Source organism: Melanaphis sacchari, unplaced genomic scaffold (genome assembly GCF_002803265.2).
Source record: "Melanaphis sacchari strain LSU unplaced genomic scaffold, SCAv2.0 Contig63_pilon_pilon, whole genome shotgun sequence".
Taxonomy (NCBI): Eukaryota; Metazoa; Arthropoda; class Insecta; order Hemiptera; family Aphididae; genus Melanaphis; species Melanaphis sacchari.
The window spans coordinates 353,997-372,389 of NW_020271454.1; the positions used below are offsets into that span (position 1 = coordinate 353,997).

The 18,393-nt window shown below is 25.3% G+C and overlaps 4 protein-coding genes across 4 annotated transcripts in view; all 4 read left to right on the top strand.

Moving 5' to 3' along the window:
- LOC112600346 overlaps nucleotides 1-1,656 on the top strand; it is a 1,849-nt gene extending 193 nt beyond the window's left edge. Inside the window, exon 2 of the mRNA XM_025347542.1 lies at nucleotides 5-1,656. Coding sequence (XP_025203327.1) covers nucleotides 5-1,656 — 1,652 coding nt within the window. The remainder of the gene's footprint in view (nucleotides 1-4) is intronic.
- LOC112600345 overlaps nucleotides 1-3,019 on the top strand; it is a 10,950-nt gene extending 7,931 nt beyond the window's left edge. Inside the window, exon 10 of the mRNA XM_025347541.1 lies at nucleotides 2,963-3,019. The gene's annotated coding sequence lies outside the window, so the exon portion shown is untranslated. The remainder of the gene's footprint in view (nucleotides 1-2,962) is intronic.
- A 4,775-nt stretch (nucleotides 3,020-7,794) lies between these two features.
- LOC112600347 lies at nucleotides 7,795-9,487 on the top strand. Its single transcript, XM_025347544.1, has 2 exons — nucleotides 7,795-8,178; nucleotides 9,245-9,487. The coding sequence occupies exons 1-2, from the start codon at nucleotides 7,795-7,797 to the stop codon at nucleotides 9,485-9,487; spliced, it is 627 nt and encodes a 208-aa protein (XP_025203329.1).
- A 2,617-nt stretch (nucleotides 9,488-12,104) lies between these two features.
- LOC112600348 (COP9 signalosome complex subunit 4-like) lies at nucleotides 12,105-18,393 on the top strand. Its single transcript, XM_025347545.1, has 9 exons — nucleotides 12,105-12,202; nucleotides 12,379-12,461; nucleotides 12,526-12,647; nucleotides 12,708-12,844; nucleotides 12,910-13,024; nucleotides 16,308-16,497; nucleotides 16,557-16,730; nucleotides 16,796-16,996; nucleotides 18,341-18,393. Exons 1-9 carry the CDS (start codon nucleotides 12,105-12,107, stop codon nucleotides 18,391-18,393), a joined length of 1,173 nt encoding a protein of 390 aa, XP_025203330.1.

Genomic DNA, 18,393 nt, shown 5'->3' on the forward strand with positions numbered 1-18,393 from the left:
TTAGATAACCTACCAGAGAACCCAGTTACATTAACTAGTAGTTCATCGAAACAAGGTAAAGTAAATCGATTGTATAACACTAAATGGGAAGCAGATTATCCTTGGCTTTATTTTGATAATCAGAGATTTGGTGCTTTTTGTAAATTATGTGAAAAACATGTAATCAACGATTCAGCGTTATTTGCTAGCTCAAGAGGAATTTTTGTTAAAACACCATTCCAAAACTATAAAAATGCTTTGGGAAAAGATGGAAAATTAAATAAACATACATATTCTGCGTCACATATTCGTAGTGTAGAACTAGAAAAACTTGCTTTGGTAGCTTTAAAAAACCCTGTATATAATCAAATTTTAAATCAAAATTCTGAAGAATGTAAAATAAACCGCAAACATTTATCATACCTTTTCCGATCTGTTTATTTTTTAGTGAAAGAAGAAATAGCTCATACAACTAAATATGAGCCATTAATTAAGCAATTAATTGTGAAAACCAGCGATTCACTTCAAAATTGGATTAATGCAAATAGTGACCGCTCAACATACACGAGTAAAGCTACAGCTAGTGAGCTATTATGTTGTGCTTCAGAAATATTAGATGCTAAGTTAGACAAAGAAATATACGGGAAAAAATTTTCTTTATTAGCCGATGAAAGTACAAACATAAATAATAAATCTGAATTATCTATATGTGTTCGCTTCGTTAAAAATAATCAACCAGTTGAGAGATTTCTTAATATTGTTGCTTTATCTGATACTAAAGCTCAAACAATCATAGATGCAATAAGCAATGAGTTAACTAAGCATAATTTGTCCTATGATAATATTATAGCTTGTGGTTTTGATGGGGCATCAAACATGTCCGGAAATAAAGGTGGAGTTCGTAGATTTGTATCCGATAAAGCTGGAAGAGAAGTGCCATATATTCACTGTCGAGCTCACGTATTATCACTTGCATTAACTAGTATGCGCAACAAATTTCCTAAAATTAAACGTGTGTTCCATGTATTGAAAGATATTTATAAACTGTTTCATCAATCTCCTAAACGAGAAGAACTGCTTCATAAAATACAAGCGATTTTAAATGATCCAATATTAAAAATACCTGAGGCTATTGAAATTCGGTGGTTAAGTCATTATAAAATAGTTCATGCAATTAAACAGTCATATATTGCTATAACTACTACTTGTGAACACATTCATCAAGATGGCGCAGATTTAGCATCTTTGGCCGGTGGAATTTTACTAAGTCTCCGCGAAGAAAATTTTATAGTACTTTTGTGTGGACTGGATGAAATATTAGGCGCAATCTCTAATTTAAGTTTAACACTGCAAGGTCCTACAATTTGTATTTCAGCTTTGCCAACATTAATTAAAAGTACTACATGTCACTTAAATAAAATTTTAGAAGGTTTAAAACAAGATTCAGTGAATAAAAGTACCATCATTAAAAATGCTACTGATATTTCAAGTAAACTTAATTCACTAAAAAAAGACGATTATTTCAAAGAAACAATATCTTGCCTTTCACAGTTTTTGGAACAAACAATCAAAGAAATGAACCGTCGATTTAATGACACAGCTTTAACACTTATCGAAGGGTGTGCAATATTCGAAGATTACAAATCATTTTCAAATTCATCAGAAAAAAATTATTGAACAGTTATGTGATTGTTTTTCTTTAAATGAAAATGAAAAAGATGGAGTATTATCAGATTATAAGTCTTTTATGTTTGTTGCTTCACAGAAAGTTAAAACAAACGGATATCCAATAACTGACCTTCTTGAAGCAAATATTGGTTATGAACATCTGAAAAAATTATCAGAATCCATTTTATGTATTCCAATAGGAACGCCTACCGTAGAAAGATCATTCAGTGCGATGAATAGAATTATGACAAATCTTCGCAACCGAATGGGACAAGATACTCTTCAATACTGTATGAAAATAAGTATAGAAGGTGATGAAGATCCGTCAATTGAATATGTCGACGAGGTGATAGATTTATATGCAACAAAGAAAACACGCCGCATACGCTTTAAATAGTAATATTAATTATACATTTTTTAAATATTAAATAATTTCAATTGTTTTTATAAGCTCAATTATGTTCAATTATATTAATCAGGTAAATAAAGTAAAATTTGTTAATTTGTATTATATTAATTCCACATCTCATACTGCCCCCCCTGGAAAAAATGTCTGAATTCAACACTGCTCTTATTCCATACTAATCGTTTTTAAGGAGTTCAATATCAACGTTTCTTAGTGCATGCATGTAGATCGTGCACGTATATGTGTAAAATAAATAGTGATGCGCCTCCGCTCGTATACGCACATATCAATATATAACTTAGTAGGTTAATCAATATTAAAATTATTTTAATTGTTTTTTATGTTAAAACACTCAAAACTATCATCTATTTGCTAATCGTATAAACCAACTTACCGATTTATACGATAACATTTCTGAATACATATTTAAATTTGTCATGAAATTTACTTTAAAATTACCTTTATAAAAAAATATTATTAACATTTTAACATTTAACATTTAGATATCTTACTTTGAAAGGCTTAAGTACAACTTAAGTGAGTGGAATAGAAATTTTTAAGCAAATTAATTCAAATGTTTTCAGAAGTTTTCAAGCGGGGAGAGGGTTAACCATACGCTGTATATACTATATCTACCACCTTACAATCTTACAAGTTTACTAATATATACTAAATATATTATAATATATTACAATAAAAAATAAGTAGATTTCTGAATATAATTTAACTGACCTTTAAAAAAATGAATAAAACTTAGAATTAAGAGTATTTCAATAATCATAATAATTTCTATATGTATTGATTTTTCATAATTATTTTATATATCAAACCTTTTATTGCAAATGTAAATATTATACTACTGTAACTGAGTTTATAATATCAATTAATAGTTTATATTATAATTTATAGGTACCTGCAGTGAAGATCATTTGGTGTTTAAGTTTATGATTGAAGAACTTTTATATCAAAGTTATTACAAATTTGACTGAAGCTTTCTGAAAAATAAAAAAGAAAAATAAAAAAGATAAAAATAACAAATTAGCTTAGTATTTAATTAATTGAAAATTATTATTAATATTTATAAATTATAATTTTAATAGTTATATTAATAACATAATGCAGCGTTATATTATTTATGTTTAAAATTTACAAAATATATTTGTATTTATCTGTAAATGTGTTAAGTATACATAAGTAATAATATAAAAATAACAACTATAATTTTTCATATTGCCATATATCATTTTTTAATACAATTCTTTTAATTAATGTGTAAGCAATCATATTAATATTAATTGAAGACTATATAAATTATTTTAAAAGTTAAAAATGTTTAAAATAATGTACACAGATATTCACTTTTTAAGCAAATAAAAATCATCTTAAATTTGATTTCACACATTTTTATGCAAGTTAATACCTACTACTTATTTAGTATAAAAGTGAAATAGAATCAAAAACAGCATTATTTATTAAATATTATCATCTTAAAAAAATACCCATGATAGGGTTTTCAGTATCAACCAGAATTTCCTGATTGTTTCCTGGTAATATCAGGTAATGTGTTAATCGTTAATATAGCTAGACAGCTAAAGTGTTCCTAAAGTTTTACCAATTCACAGAAACATACGGAATATTATAATGATATTAATTTATCTATAAATTCTGCTATTTATTGTGGTATATTTTAAAAGTTCAGCCTAGACTGTCAATCGTAAAATGTAGTAGATATAGCTGGCGTTTAACGTAAGAACTAGATAGGTACCGGCGTACCGCTTCGAGATGAAATTATACATTATGTTCAAATAATTATGAAGACTAAAATAAGAAGACCAAATTCTATTTCTGTAAACTTCTCAAAATTATGTTATTTTAACCCACGTAGTATTAAGTATTTAGGTTTATAAATATAATTATATTAATGTTTTTTTACGTATTTTGGACAATTATTTAATTACTTTATTATTTTGAATTATTGCCAGGTTAAATAAATAATTTAAAAAATTGCTCATTCATACATATACTTTTATTATTTAAGTAACTTTAGTATTTTTGTGAAAATAATTGAATCAAAGATAATCCGTTATCACTAAATCTGTTATCTTATAATACCTACCTAAACCAATAATATATATATATATATATGTTTTGTGGTAACGATAAAAGTCTGATTCTGCAATCCTGGTAAAATTCAATAGGTACTATGTCGACATTCGACATAATTTGTGTCTTTTTGAATCAGGCTCGAATTGGGCCACTGTACTACTGTTCTACAGCACAGTGGGCCGCATGCCTCGATTTTGTAATAAAATACTTAAGTTTTTTACAATTAATGAGCAAAAAAAAGGGTCTTTTTTATATTGTATCTATTGGCTTATAAGCCGCCTGCTTGCTGAGAACAGTAGGCCGGTATCCTCCCAGTCCAGGCCTGGGTATAATATGTTTGCACTGATTTAATTTTAATACGTACATCTCTCCAGCGCCACCCATTTAAAAAATGTTTGTCATTAGAGATGCAAAACTTGACTTGCAAATTTTTTCAGTAGTTGTGTAAATGTATGTTAACTACATGCTAATATACATAATATATCCTAATTGTTTAACAAAATACAACTTATAAATGTATAGTAACATACTAAAATACCATAACAGTATTATATATTATGTACTTTTAGATTCTAATCGAAGCAATGAATGTATGGATTATACCTTCTATCTATGCTGTTTTTTATGTGTATACACGAGATAATGAGCAGTTGAAAAAATGCTTCAACTTTCAACTTAGAGTGTGATGATTTCTGACAACAAATTGGATCTAATTTGTATAAAAATTGCCAGTACTTTTTAAAATAATTGAAAAAAACTAAATAATATTAAGAATAAACGTGAATTTTCATGCTAAGCCAGTTACAAAATTAATTAATTTTTTATTTTATAAAAAAAAATAACCACAGATACTTGAAACTTTCACCAAAAACTATATTATAATTTTAAATACAATATATTTTAAAAAAATTAGTTTTATTTTTTAAATATTAATAAAAAAATTTAATGTAATTCAAAAACTAATAAATATAAATACTTGAAACTTTTGTTAAATATTTAAAATATTTTAATTCTATATATAGTATAGTTTTTTTTAAATATTTTGACTCTTTTTGAGCTATTTATAGAAATTTTAAGTTTTTCATCATTTTTCTTACATAAATGATGATAAAAAAATTATTCGTTGGATCAAAATTCTTGAAGATTTAATATAAGACCCCATATAAGTTTTTTTTAAATACACAAAAATATTACAAATAGGTACATGGGTCTTTTATGTATATTTTAAATTGAAATTTTCACGAAATTCGTTAAAATCACAAAAATTACTAGTATTTAGTAGTAAATAATTCATATAACTTTCAACTTTAATAGCTAAGATTTGAAAATGTAATATATTATTCCTCATAAATATTTCATACTGAAACTAAAATATCTAAAAATGTACCTACAAAACGCAATAATTTTTTATAAATATTTTACATTCAAATTTGGACAGAATTTCATATTTTGATGATGAATAATAATGTTAATTATTTTGTTATAATTTAAAAACATTATTCATGGAACTGATAACTTTTACATATATTATAAATTCAACATACATAATGACATGTTCAGATTCAGAATATATAAATTAATTTTAAGACATTACCTATTTATAATTTTATATCATAAACTTATTCTATTCACTATAATATATCAACATAATATTATGATGTTTGTGTAAATATATATTATTAACCAAAAATATAATGAATACAATTTCTTTATTAAAAATTAAATCAACTTATCGTAATATTAATAGTAAAATTAAATAAATTACTTCATATCAATATTAAAAATATAGGTTTCATGATATATGTTGAAAAATCACCTCTACTCAAAATCGTTATTTCTGTATACAATTATTAAAATATTTATCACAGTGATCCACTTAATAATTACTGTACACTAGAGCAGTACCTACTTTCCAATTTTTTTTTTCTTTATATAATATATTTATGTTGATTAATATTTTTTATGAATGAAAGTTTTGATCATTGAATTAAAAGTTTAAAGAATAATATTTCAAAATGCTAACTATTAATAAATTTGCCTTCAATAATATATTTTTATTCACTTTTAAATAATCTGTGTGAATATAAGTTAAACCATAATTTAAAAATATGGCCATCGTGTTATTTAACTTATACTTTTTAGAAAACCACGAGTATCTTTTCATAAATATTATATTTTGGAAGATAGTTAAGCATAATAAACTTAACTAAATTATTTATCGTATTATAAATATCATTAAGTAGTTTTATTTCTAATATTAAAGAATCATCAATCATTATTAGTATGTCCATACAATAACTTAACTACATTTATATATTTTAGGTTCACATTGCACACATAATATTCAATATTAACGATTGATCTTTGATAATATATAATTTATAAAGAAATGCAATCAATTCGCAATCATTATGCCTACTATTATATTATAGCTATAATAATAGTTATAGAGTCTACACAAATGAGATACATTTTCGATAATTTTCATTTTTCAGCATATTATGGAATCAAAATAATGATTATAAAATTACAACTTTTTTACGGTCTCCAAATCCAAGTTTCAGTCGATATTCATACAATATAATTATACTACTAATTACATTAAAAAATATCTAAATTATAAAAATACATTTTTAAACAATTTTTACTTCCTAATTCATATTTATACTAAAAACTTACTGTACCTATATAATTATCATAAATATTATATCATATTATAATGTATTGTATAATTTTATTTATTTCAATTTGTACAACTATTTATATTTATTTATTATTCAAATTATTTAATTAGCTTTTAATATTATTTGGTAGGAACCATTAATATATTTCATTTTTAAATTAGGTACCTATTCAATATTTTGTAATTGTGACTCTTGGTAGTATATTAAATTTAAGCTTTAACCTAGTTGATCTTAATAAATTATTTATTAATAATTATAATGTATGTATTTGCTAAGCTAAGTCAATTACTTATAAATTATATTATTAATGATAACCCACTCCGAATATGATACTACATTCAATTTATGTTGACAAAAATATCAATAGTTCTGAATATGATTGTAATAAATGTAACCACAACGAAGTTTTATAAATAATAAAATAAAAAATATTTTAAAACTGTTACAATAATCAGTTACTGTGATTCTATTAATTTTAAAGTTATGCCAACAATTCGATTTAACTTTCAAAATGAATATATTTTGAATCATATTTGAATAAGGTAATTCATATAGTAGTACTTTTTAAATAGGTATACCAAATAATTACTAGTACAGTAAGTTTGCCGATTTATTATTTAAAATCAAACAAATATTAAAAATGTAATCATAATAACTTCATTGATTAATATATTATATTGTTAATTAAAATACTGTTACGTAGGTAACTAAAAAAAAAAATAAAAAAAATATGTTTACCGTGTAAATATTTCTTTTTTAACTAGTGGATAAATTTACAAGAATAAAAAATTAATTTTAAAGAATTATGCATCGTTATGTAACTATTTATTTTTTCAAAATCTATCACTCATAGGGACTGAATAAACAAACTGTTATAGCTTATATTCTGATTTTTAGAAAAAATTAATTATTTTTATTACGTTCAAAAATTTAAATATTTCTGTCATATAAATGGAACTGTTAATTATATTTTTCTTAGTATCCACCACCATATTATTGGTGTTATTTCTTTTATATCTGGATTCTGCGGAATCCAAAAATAGCAATAAAACTAGGTGGTCGAGATTAAAGCAAATGAGAGATGAAGGTGTATTTAAAAATAAGCCCATGCAACTGTCTAAGGATGTGATATATGCCATGATGCAGAGGGGAATTTATTCACTAAATACTGATGTTGAAACATACAACGATGGAGGTGAGGTTCATCGATGGACGCGAGAGATGCTTGAAAAGTCGTGTTCTAAGCTGGAAGAAAATCAACTGAATATTTTGTCATTTAAGAATATGGCTAACAATTTTTTAGAAAAAGTGGAAAAGGAAATTGAAAAATACGAGGTTAACATTTTTATTTTAATAACATTAGGTATTAATTTTCACAATACATATGATGCCTGTTATAATATATTATTGTAAGTAATGATAGTGTATGAAAACAAAGTAATAAAAGAATTACCTAACAATATACAGCAAATAAAATATATATTTTTTATTTAGATAAATGCTCCCCATTTTAGCATAATTTTAGGGGAATCATAGATATGTAGGTGTGTGTTTAATATGTTTACAATCTCTATCAAATACAGTAGCTTTAATTATTATTTATTATGATACATTTTCGGTGTGGTTATTCTCAAGAAATCGAGGGGACTCATAGTAATGATTATCAGTTTTAGAACGAAGAATTCCAATTAATTACAACAGTGGGTGTAAACAAACAGGAAAAAAACTGTATTTCATTATAATACCATACTTAATGGATAGATATAATAAATAGGTACAATGCAGCGTATATTTAAAAAAAAAGAATTGGAAATAAAAAAAATTTAAATAGACATAACATAAAAAATGATGTACATTACCTATATTATTCAATATATTATTTATATTATCTATCTATAAATATAAACGAGACTGTCTAAAGTGATTGATTCATATTTAACGCAGAGCTAAACCTATTAGAGCTATCAATTTGATATTTTGAGGGTAGATTAATATTATAATTTTACCGTGCACTAAGAAAGAATTTTCCAAAATTTTGATTTTAAGAGGTTAAAATCGTCAAAAAACAAAATTTTATATGTAAATTATAAAACTATATACATTGATGAGTAAGCGCTTATATGCTGCGAGCCTTTAACTCACATTTTAAGGTTCTTTTTACAATTTTATGTGGCATGCTCTAGAGTCAGTACTACGCCCACAAGTTTAATAATTTTGGCACCAAATGGAAATAGAAGTTTTATAATAAAATTGTTGTCATAAATTATTGTTTTTGATTATATACCTATTAAAATTTATGTTTATGTTAGTAATGTCATTCATATTTAAATGTATGTAATATATTATTTATGCATCACCATTAATTATAATTATAATTATAATTATTTACATTAAAATAAAGGATAGTCTTTGCAAACTGAACCACGATTTGGAACTAATTTCTGAGACGCACCTATCTATAAAAAAAGAAATCCAAAAACAATTGTGCCAGGGCCCAGAGAAAAACGTAGTGCGCGACGACTGCAACCGCACCTGGATACCACCAGTGCCATCCTTTCGATGCCCCATAATTGCAGACAGCCAAGGCGAGGACAATTTCTTGACCACATTAGATCGATTTGAAAAGGAAAGAGGAATAGCATGATAATCGTATTTCTAATGGTTGTAAAAAATTCAAATTTAAATACATGATCAATTTTAATAGAATCTCAGTGTAGTATTCGTTTTCTTTTTTTGGCCAATCACAACATAAATAAAATGTATTCGTGCAAAATAATTATTTTTTTAATGTTTTTTTTAGAAATCTTAGAATAAAATCATTTATCACAAAAATTATATAGATTAATATTTTTTTAGGGTATGGTATATCTAATATACTTAATATCGACTTTCTCGCATTTTTGATATTATGCCTCCAAAATCCTAAAAATGATATATTAAAAAAAGAGTAATTAAAAATTGACACATTTCATTTTTTGGAGAAGTTTAAATCAAAAAATCAAAAAATTGAGAAGATCGATTTAAAGTAGACTTGACGACAAATTCACATCTGTTTTCATAATTCTTATAGCTTCATTATTTCAATTGGTACGTTGGAAATATAATACGTCCATAATCCTATGTTACACGTGTGTTAAATAAAGACAAAAAATCGCCGCTTCCAATCCCCTAAAAATTCTAAAATATAAAAATGCTGTAAAACCCGACGTAAGATAAACCTAACCTTCTAACTTTTATGTTTGATTAAAGGTCAATTCCAAGTTAAAAATAACAACAGATAGGTTCTAACGGGTTCAAAGTCCTCCTCAATTATTGAATGTGTGTTCATAATGTACATACTTTTTAGTTATTAGTATAATGGTATACAATGAATGCTATATTTGGCACAATATAGCGTTATTACGCTATAACGTTATACGTTATTATCACGTATTAAAAATGTCAATAATATTTATTTATTTTTTTAAATAAAATTTTGTTTTGTGCTGGGTTGTTATACAAGTTATTGTATAACATTGTAGTCACTATTAAGTATAGTAAAATAAACAGTATAAAAAATAAGTATTTTTTCAACCTTCAAAAATTTTCCCTTTAAATAAATAAATTTATTAGGTACCTATATAACCTATATTAATAACCACACTGTAAAAAATACTTCTGTTAAATGCCTATTTCAATAAACGGTAATATAATTAGTAATATATATATATATTTTTTTTTTTTGTAACCAAAAGTTCCTGGGACAGAAAGTAGACATAGGCAGAAACATACATATAAGAGTAAGTATAGGGGGACGTAGGAAAATAGGTACGCTGCACTGATCTGTATTATATGATATAAATAATAATTAATAATATTATATAACATAGCTTACAGTACCTACGAATATGAATAAAAACAAAATAAAAATAAAGAGAAAGTAAATAGTAATATATTTTCAATTTTGATAAGCAAATTGATTGTATTGATAGAGTTCACAAAGTATAATATACGAAATAATACTATTTTTTTGTTAAAAATCATACAATTACCATATTTTTTAAATTTGTGTCTTTAAATACAGATTAAAATGTTGTATTTCATCAAAATCAAATATGATATTGATTTTAAGAATTCTACATTATCTAATTATTTGCTACAGGAAATTATTTTTTACGTCAAAATGTTTATTTAATAATTTAGGAATATTTATTATCTTTATTAATATAAGTATTTTCTTTGTATTTAATATCTCTATTCACGAGGGACGTTTGATTACGCATTTGGTATGTTTGTATTTATGCAAATATTGCAAATCAATTAAAATACTTTTTAAATACCAGGCTTTGATGCTATTTATTTTATATGTAATTCACAATAAAATGTACAATTATTTTATTACCTACTATCTACCTACTGGTTTCACAGATACTTTTAATAAATCAGTATGCACGCATATTGTATGAATTCGCAATTTTACGAGATGTAAAATTTATATTGGATCGTGATTCAAAATAATGCATAATATTATATTTTCCAAAACACGAATAATTCCTAGTACCTATATGATACTACACGGGTTAAAAATAATCATTAATATTATAATGTAGGTATACGTACTACGTAAACAACGTTCGTTGCGCAGCTTACGGTCGTTTAATCGAGCAAACTCGTTTCGATACGTTTTTTTTCGTGTAGGCATCCGTATTCCGTACCTCCTTGTTTCAGCCTCCGTGATAATAATATTAAAAAAAAAACTAACTCAACATATATATAATAATATTATTTTCGGTACATGGACGAAATCACGTAAAACCAGCCGCTTGCTACCGGTCGAGCAAAACAGGCTTCGCTCATACACCGATATGAAAATTCACGTCCGCCGTAAGATTGGTCACACTGATTGTCAGTCGTTACTCGTTGCGCGTCCGATTCATCGGGAAAATCGATATTCGATAATCAAGTTTCGAGCACTACCATAATAAATTTGTACATATATATATATATATATATATATATAATATATATACACACGATGATCATTGATCACTAAGGTAGCACTCCAATACGCATTGTTATTTGTTGATATTCCCTCTCGCACAAGCCTACCCAAAACCTTGAACGGCCTTCCCTTCTTGGTAATTTGATTTTCGTTTCCAGTCCGTTCTATCTTACTCCGTAGTGATCTCAAGATCATAGAAAAGCATAAAATAATAATATAGAACAATATATTCGTTTACGATTTGTGTATTATTTTAGTGCCGATACTCGAACATTGTACCATGGTTGAGATGGTTATGTCATTCACCCACGAGGTTTTTAATGAAAGACTTAAGACCATTGAAGAATCGCAAGGGCAGCAACAAGTTCAAATAAATGGGTGAGATATGAATGATTTATTAATTACATAGTTATCATATCGAACAACTTGACCATTGCTCGTATGAATCTGACAAATCATATCTATCCCATATTAGATAGGTACTGTCTATAATAATTATAATAATAATATTGTCTTTCACCAATTGATTTTATGTCGCCATTTGTTTTTTACAGATATAAGCTTCTGATGAAAGACATCCGTTTAAATGCACTTGAATGCGATTTACTCCCTATGTCAGAAAAAATAATTGAAATCCGTAAGCGCTAATAGACTATACCTATATCTATTGTAATATTACTCTAACCTGTCTTTTATTTCAGTTGTCGATGAAAACTTGAGTTTGTTGATTTCTCAGCCAGTACTTAATGAATATGTTTCAAAAATCATACCCACTTTCAAGTGTGAACAGGGCATGCATTTGGCTCATTTCATATTGGATAAAGTAAAACTATTTTTTCCACATGCTTTATTTGTTAAAATAACCATTTTATTTAATTATTAGATAAGTCATAGAATATCATCTTTTGAAGAACTAGCGACCAGTACATATCTATATTTATCAGAAAGTTATGAGAAAAAAAGAAATTTTAAACAAGCAGTCCATATGCTGGTCTCTATTCCACTTGAATCAGGACTAAAGTATTTAATTTATTTTATTTTTATTAGCCTATTGCAATTTGTATTAATTTATTTATAATTTTTAGAATATTTACTCTCGATTATAAATTAAAAATGTACATTAAAATAATAAATCATTACTTGGAAGATAACAATTTACCACAAGCTGCGTTGTATCTTAATAGAGCTTCAATATTACAGGTATGATTTATTTAAATAAAATTAGCATTCTTATAAATGTGATTTATCAATGTGTTTATTTACAACTTGATTATAGAAATAGATATGTGTATAGTGACGGGGAAATGTGATCAATTTTGTCGCTGTTGCTTTCTTTCTTTATTAATAGTGGTGACAGATAGTCAAAATATTTTTATAATACTGTTATACTGTCATGGATAGTTTTTATTGTAATATAATTTTTTCATTGATGACAACTGTTACTAGGCGAGGGTATATACAAAATAATTTAACTGCTTCTATGTATTTTACTTTAAAAAAATATTAATTTTAAGTGTTTGAAGAAAATTAATACTAGAAACCAAACCAAATAAAATTATTAATTAATATCATTCAAAGACATGATATATAAATAGATTTGAATATTTTTGTTAGTGGAAATTTAAACAAAAAATAAATTATATACTCTGTAATACAACTTAAATATATTAGGATATTAAATATACAGTTATGTCAAAAATAAAATAAATAAAAAAGTGCAACAGATTTCTAACACAATACCTAGTTATCTTAAAGTTCTTCAAAGAAATGTGGTTAGATAATATACTATATCATCTTAACCTTACTATTAACTATATCAAGTTAAAAAAATAATACAATATAATCTCAATAATCTGGACTCCTGATAATCTATTTGTTCGTAAATACATAATAACTACATTTCTTCTGTAAATTGTTCAGTCCGTGATCTAAGATTTATTCTTACTCCTACTCTTAGTCCCAATCTACTCGTAGTTAATATTTTCTGTAAAGCACTTAAAACTCTAGGTTTTATTAAACATATTTCAGAACTTTTTAAAATATTCTTAAGACCTCAAATTGTGCATTAGCCAGACCAGTGGCGGTTCGTGGTATTTAAAGTGAGTGGTGTGCGCCATTCTTGTAAAAGTTTATTAGAAAAAAAAATTAAGTCTTTATCTAAAATATTATAGAACGATATGTATTGAAATATTTATATAAAGTTTTAAAAAATAATTTATACACCTACCAATATAATACCTAATAATATACGTAAATTTTAAACTATTATAAATTGTAATAATTACCAAAACAAATTATACATTTTTATTCATGAATTCAAATCTTTTCTCTATAAAATAATAACTGTTATGAAACGCTGTAACTACCGCATGTGCTGCAGTTACTGCACATTACGATCAATTATCTTTCGTCAATCCATCACTCAATGGCCTAACAAATTTACACAAACAGTTTTCTGTCTGAGCTGAACACCAAATGATGTTTATTAATTAGATAACATCAATAAATTGTAGGAGTAATATTTTCGGGTATAAAAGTGAACATAATCTTTTTTTTTAATTAATAAAATATACAATAAATTATTATGGTTAAACTTAAATTGTATAAAAAAAATTGAATGTCCATTTTTACTATTTTATCTGTATTTATGTGGTGTGCGCACACACTTGCACACATAGGCGCGAGCTGCCTCTAAACCATACCTATTCTGGAATATGGTTCAGTTCTCTGAGATTTTAGTACTGATCAGTATCTCTTCAATTCAAAAGAGTTCAAAGAAATTTCTTGAGGTTTGTCAGTTACTTACAAAACATTGAGTGCCCCCCCCCCCCCAAAAAAAAATAAATAAATAAATAAAAAACTCTTATATCATTACATTTAAACCTTATTTCTTTAGCTGACTGTAGGCAAATATACTCAATGGTAAATTTGACTCTCAGTCTTAATTATCTCAACAACTTTAAAACCCCTTCTCGCCTCAAGCGTCGTTCTATTTCTTTCCACATCCCAATATCTCATTCTAATTATTCAGTTAACCAACCACTTTGTCGCTGCATGCAAATAGTAGACTTGAACCCCTTCTCTTTTTTATAAACTATAAATTATGTTGTACAATCTATTAATTTGTCTATTACTTAAAAACTGTTAATTTTTACTTAATTGTAAACATTGTTTAAAATGTATACATTTTATTAATTGAATCCATCATTTAAATATTGTAGATAAAAAACTATGGTATATATTAAATATAAATAAATAAAATACAATGTACTAAGTTTTTTTGGAATTCTCAGAACTCAATTTATCTATAAAATATTATTATTGATAAAAACAATTTTTTCATTTTTATTATCTACTGTTCTTAGTAATAAATTGATCATTAGTTCAGTCATTTTTTTCTTGTCGAAAAAAAATTTGGTAAAAATAGAAATAAAAATCTTAGTCATTTGAGTAAGTAACGTTAAAAAACCTTCAGTCAGACAATGCTTGATCTGAATTTGTCCAGACTATTGAAGCTCTACTATACATAACTTGTCAACTCAAACACCAAAATACCTTATCAAGTAATATCATTTGTAATGACAAAATTATTTAATTAAATCAAACAAGGTTTTAAAAAACGGAGTACCTGAATACATGACAATTCCGATTATATTTGAAAAGTGGTAGTTTATGTTAAAAGAATGTTTGTATCTAAATTATATTCAATTCATTAAGAAACTGTATCTGTTGATAGTATTATTTTATAATAAATATTAAGTTATTCTATACAATTCAATCGAATTTTACTAATATTATTTTTGCAGTATATCTTTGATTTTTTTAGCTTTTAAAAGCTTAAAAATTATCTCTTACTTCACTGTTATTGTGAAAATTGTTACTAGTTTTTGAAATAGTGATAAGTATATAGTAAAATAAGTGTAACATAAAACATATTCCAAAAACTATTAATTTATTTTTACTTTTTTAGCATTATCATGCTATTTTTTCTTGTTGATACATTTTCAATTATTAACATGTTCAATATTGTAATATAAATCTTATAATAGACATTAGTGGTTACATTTATTATTGTTTTTAGAATTGAATAATATATTGTAACCTTAAATGGATTATATTATATACATTTAAAAGTTTATTAAATGTTACTATACATTTTTATAATAAATAAAGACAATTATATCAATTTGAATGATATGGAAAATAGAATGTGGCTAGTAGTCATAAGGCAGTCAATTGTTAACATAAGTTTACACTGATGATCTAAAGAAAAAATAAATAACCACCTTAGACATGATAATAATCTTATGTTACCACAATACAATATTATGTAATACAATTAAGTAATAAAAAAAAAAAATGACTTAGAAATTTGAACTACTAAATTTATTTTAAAAAATATTTCATTAGTAGACTGTATAATTTTAAAATTACCTAATTAAATATATTACTTCCAAAATTGTATTTGTTTTTATTTTTCCAGAATCTAACAGACAATAAATATCTTCAGACTTGTTATAAAGCATATTACGCTCGCTTATTAGATGTTCGTCATAGCTTTATTCAGGCTGCATATATTTATGTTGAATTGTCTCATGCAACAAATTTAACTGAAGATGAACGCATAACTTCAGTTAGGAGTGCTTTATCATGTACTATAATATCCTCTCCTGGTGAGATATAATAGCAATATGGTTAATGTATTATTATTCATGTATGTATTTTATATTAGGTGTCAAACGATCCGAACTGTTACAGAAATTGTTTAAAGATAATAGAAGTCAAAAATGGCTAAGTTATTCAATTTTAAAAAAAATGCATCTGTGTCATATGATTCAACCAGACGAAATTGAAGAAATAAAAAAAATACTTTTGAAACATCATTTAAAAATAATAACAGAATATAGTAATTATTTACAACAAAATACATTAAATATTTAATTACATGTTACCTGTTTAAATATTTTACAGAAACACCCTTATTTTCTGAAGCTATAATTGAGCATAACATAATATCAATCAGTAAACTGTATAAAAATATTAGAATTCAATCACTGGGAGATTTATTGAAAATTGATCGATATAAAGCTGAAAAAGTAGCAGGAAAAATGATTAGTGAAGAATGCATGGAAGGTTCAATTGATCAGATTGACGGTTTTATTTATTTTCGATGTAAGTTTTATGTTTATACTATTCCATGTTCTAAATTCCATTAATAATTTTTTTGTTTATAGCTCAAAATGCTATTAAAAAGTCAATATCAAATTGGAATAAAAATATTGAATCTATATGCATTCATGTTAATCGTATTATGCAAATAATGTCTGCTGACTCATCAATCTCCGAATGGATGAATGAGCAATTGGATAATCAAATGTCATTATAAATGTATGTGATACTATAATACTTTTCATAAATTATGTCTATAACGTTAAGTTTTTTAAATTTTAATAAAAAAATATATTTATAATTATTGTTTTATTGTTATATATCATTAGTTACTGGTGTTTGATTTTTTTTACGTTTTAAAGTTAGTAAAATTTTATAAACATTCATATGATACTATAATAATAATATTAAATTATTTACCAAGCATCATGCTGGCCTGTATTTCTCCTTTTCTTAAAACACCTCACTTGGTTTGGCCATACATACGATATATACACTAAAGCTGATGGTTGTAAGGTAATGTAAGGTTTATTTTCTAAGGCAAAAATTGTGTACACACATGAATATGTATCAATAACTAATAAGATATAGGTATGACCTAAAATCCTTAATTTCCATTATTTTTCCTTGCCATACAAAAATTAATACTAAAAAATATATGTTTTAATTCTTTACACAATGCATAATAAATTTTATCTCTATCATAATATATTATTATCAAATTAAACTTTTATAATTTATGTATCATAAAAAAAAAAAAAAAAATGCTATTGTTTATAAATGATATGTAATAATTATTAAGTTTGAAAAATTAATTTATTTGATAATACAAAATAAGTGATTAAAAAAAAATAATGAAATTAACATTTCATTTGATTGTTAAGCATTTACTTAACTAATCAAAATGATAAACCATTTCACTTTTAAACAAATGTATACAAAAAAAAAATTTACAAGCAGCCACCTACCCTATCCATATGCTAGAATCCTCACTAAGCTCCATAAGAGAAAGTATATAAACCTATAAATATTGTATCTTGGCTCTTTGGTTAAGTATTTAGCAAACTTTAAACAGAATGAAAATTAAAAATAAATTTATAAAAATATCCATTGCAATGACTTAGTAAAAACTGTACAGTGAAAAATATGCTGATTCTGATTACCTCCACTCGACACCTTACCATAGACATTGGTTCCACTATTGCAGGGCATACATGGAAATACTCAGAAGAACTGATTTTTATTGAACCTCTGCATGTTTCATCGCTGAACAGAGTGAAGGGCTTTACTTAAAGAGGTTTGAGACCTAATCTAGTTTTTAAATAATTTAATGTATGCGTTATTCAGACAATATGCCACAATGTGAGAGGCATACAAATGCCCTTATTTATAATGGTTAA

Coding starts and splice junctions, on each gene's coding strand:
- LOC112600348 (XM_025347545.1), top strand. CDS start 12,105: ATGGTTGAGATGGTTATGTCATTCACCCACGAGGTTTTTAATGAAAGA. Junction 12,203..12,378: donor CAACAAGTTCAAATAAATGG/GTGAGATATGAA, acceptor TGTTTTTTACAG/ATATAAGCTTCTGATGAAAG. Junction 16,997..18,340: donor CGGTTTTATTTATTTTCGAT/GTAAGTTTTATG, acceptor TGCGTTATTCAG/ACAATATGCCACAATGTGAG.
- LOC112600347 (XM_025347544.1), top strand. CDS start 7,795: ATGGAACTGTTAATTATATTTTTCTTAGTATCCACCACCATATTATTG. Junction 8,179..9,244: donor AGGAAATTGAAAAATACGAG/GTTAACATTTTT, acceptor ATTAAAATAAAG/GATAGTCTTTGCAAACTGAA.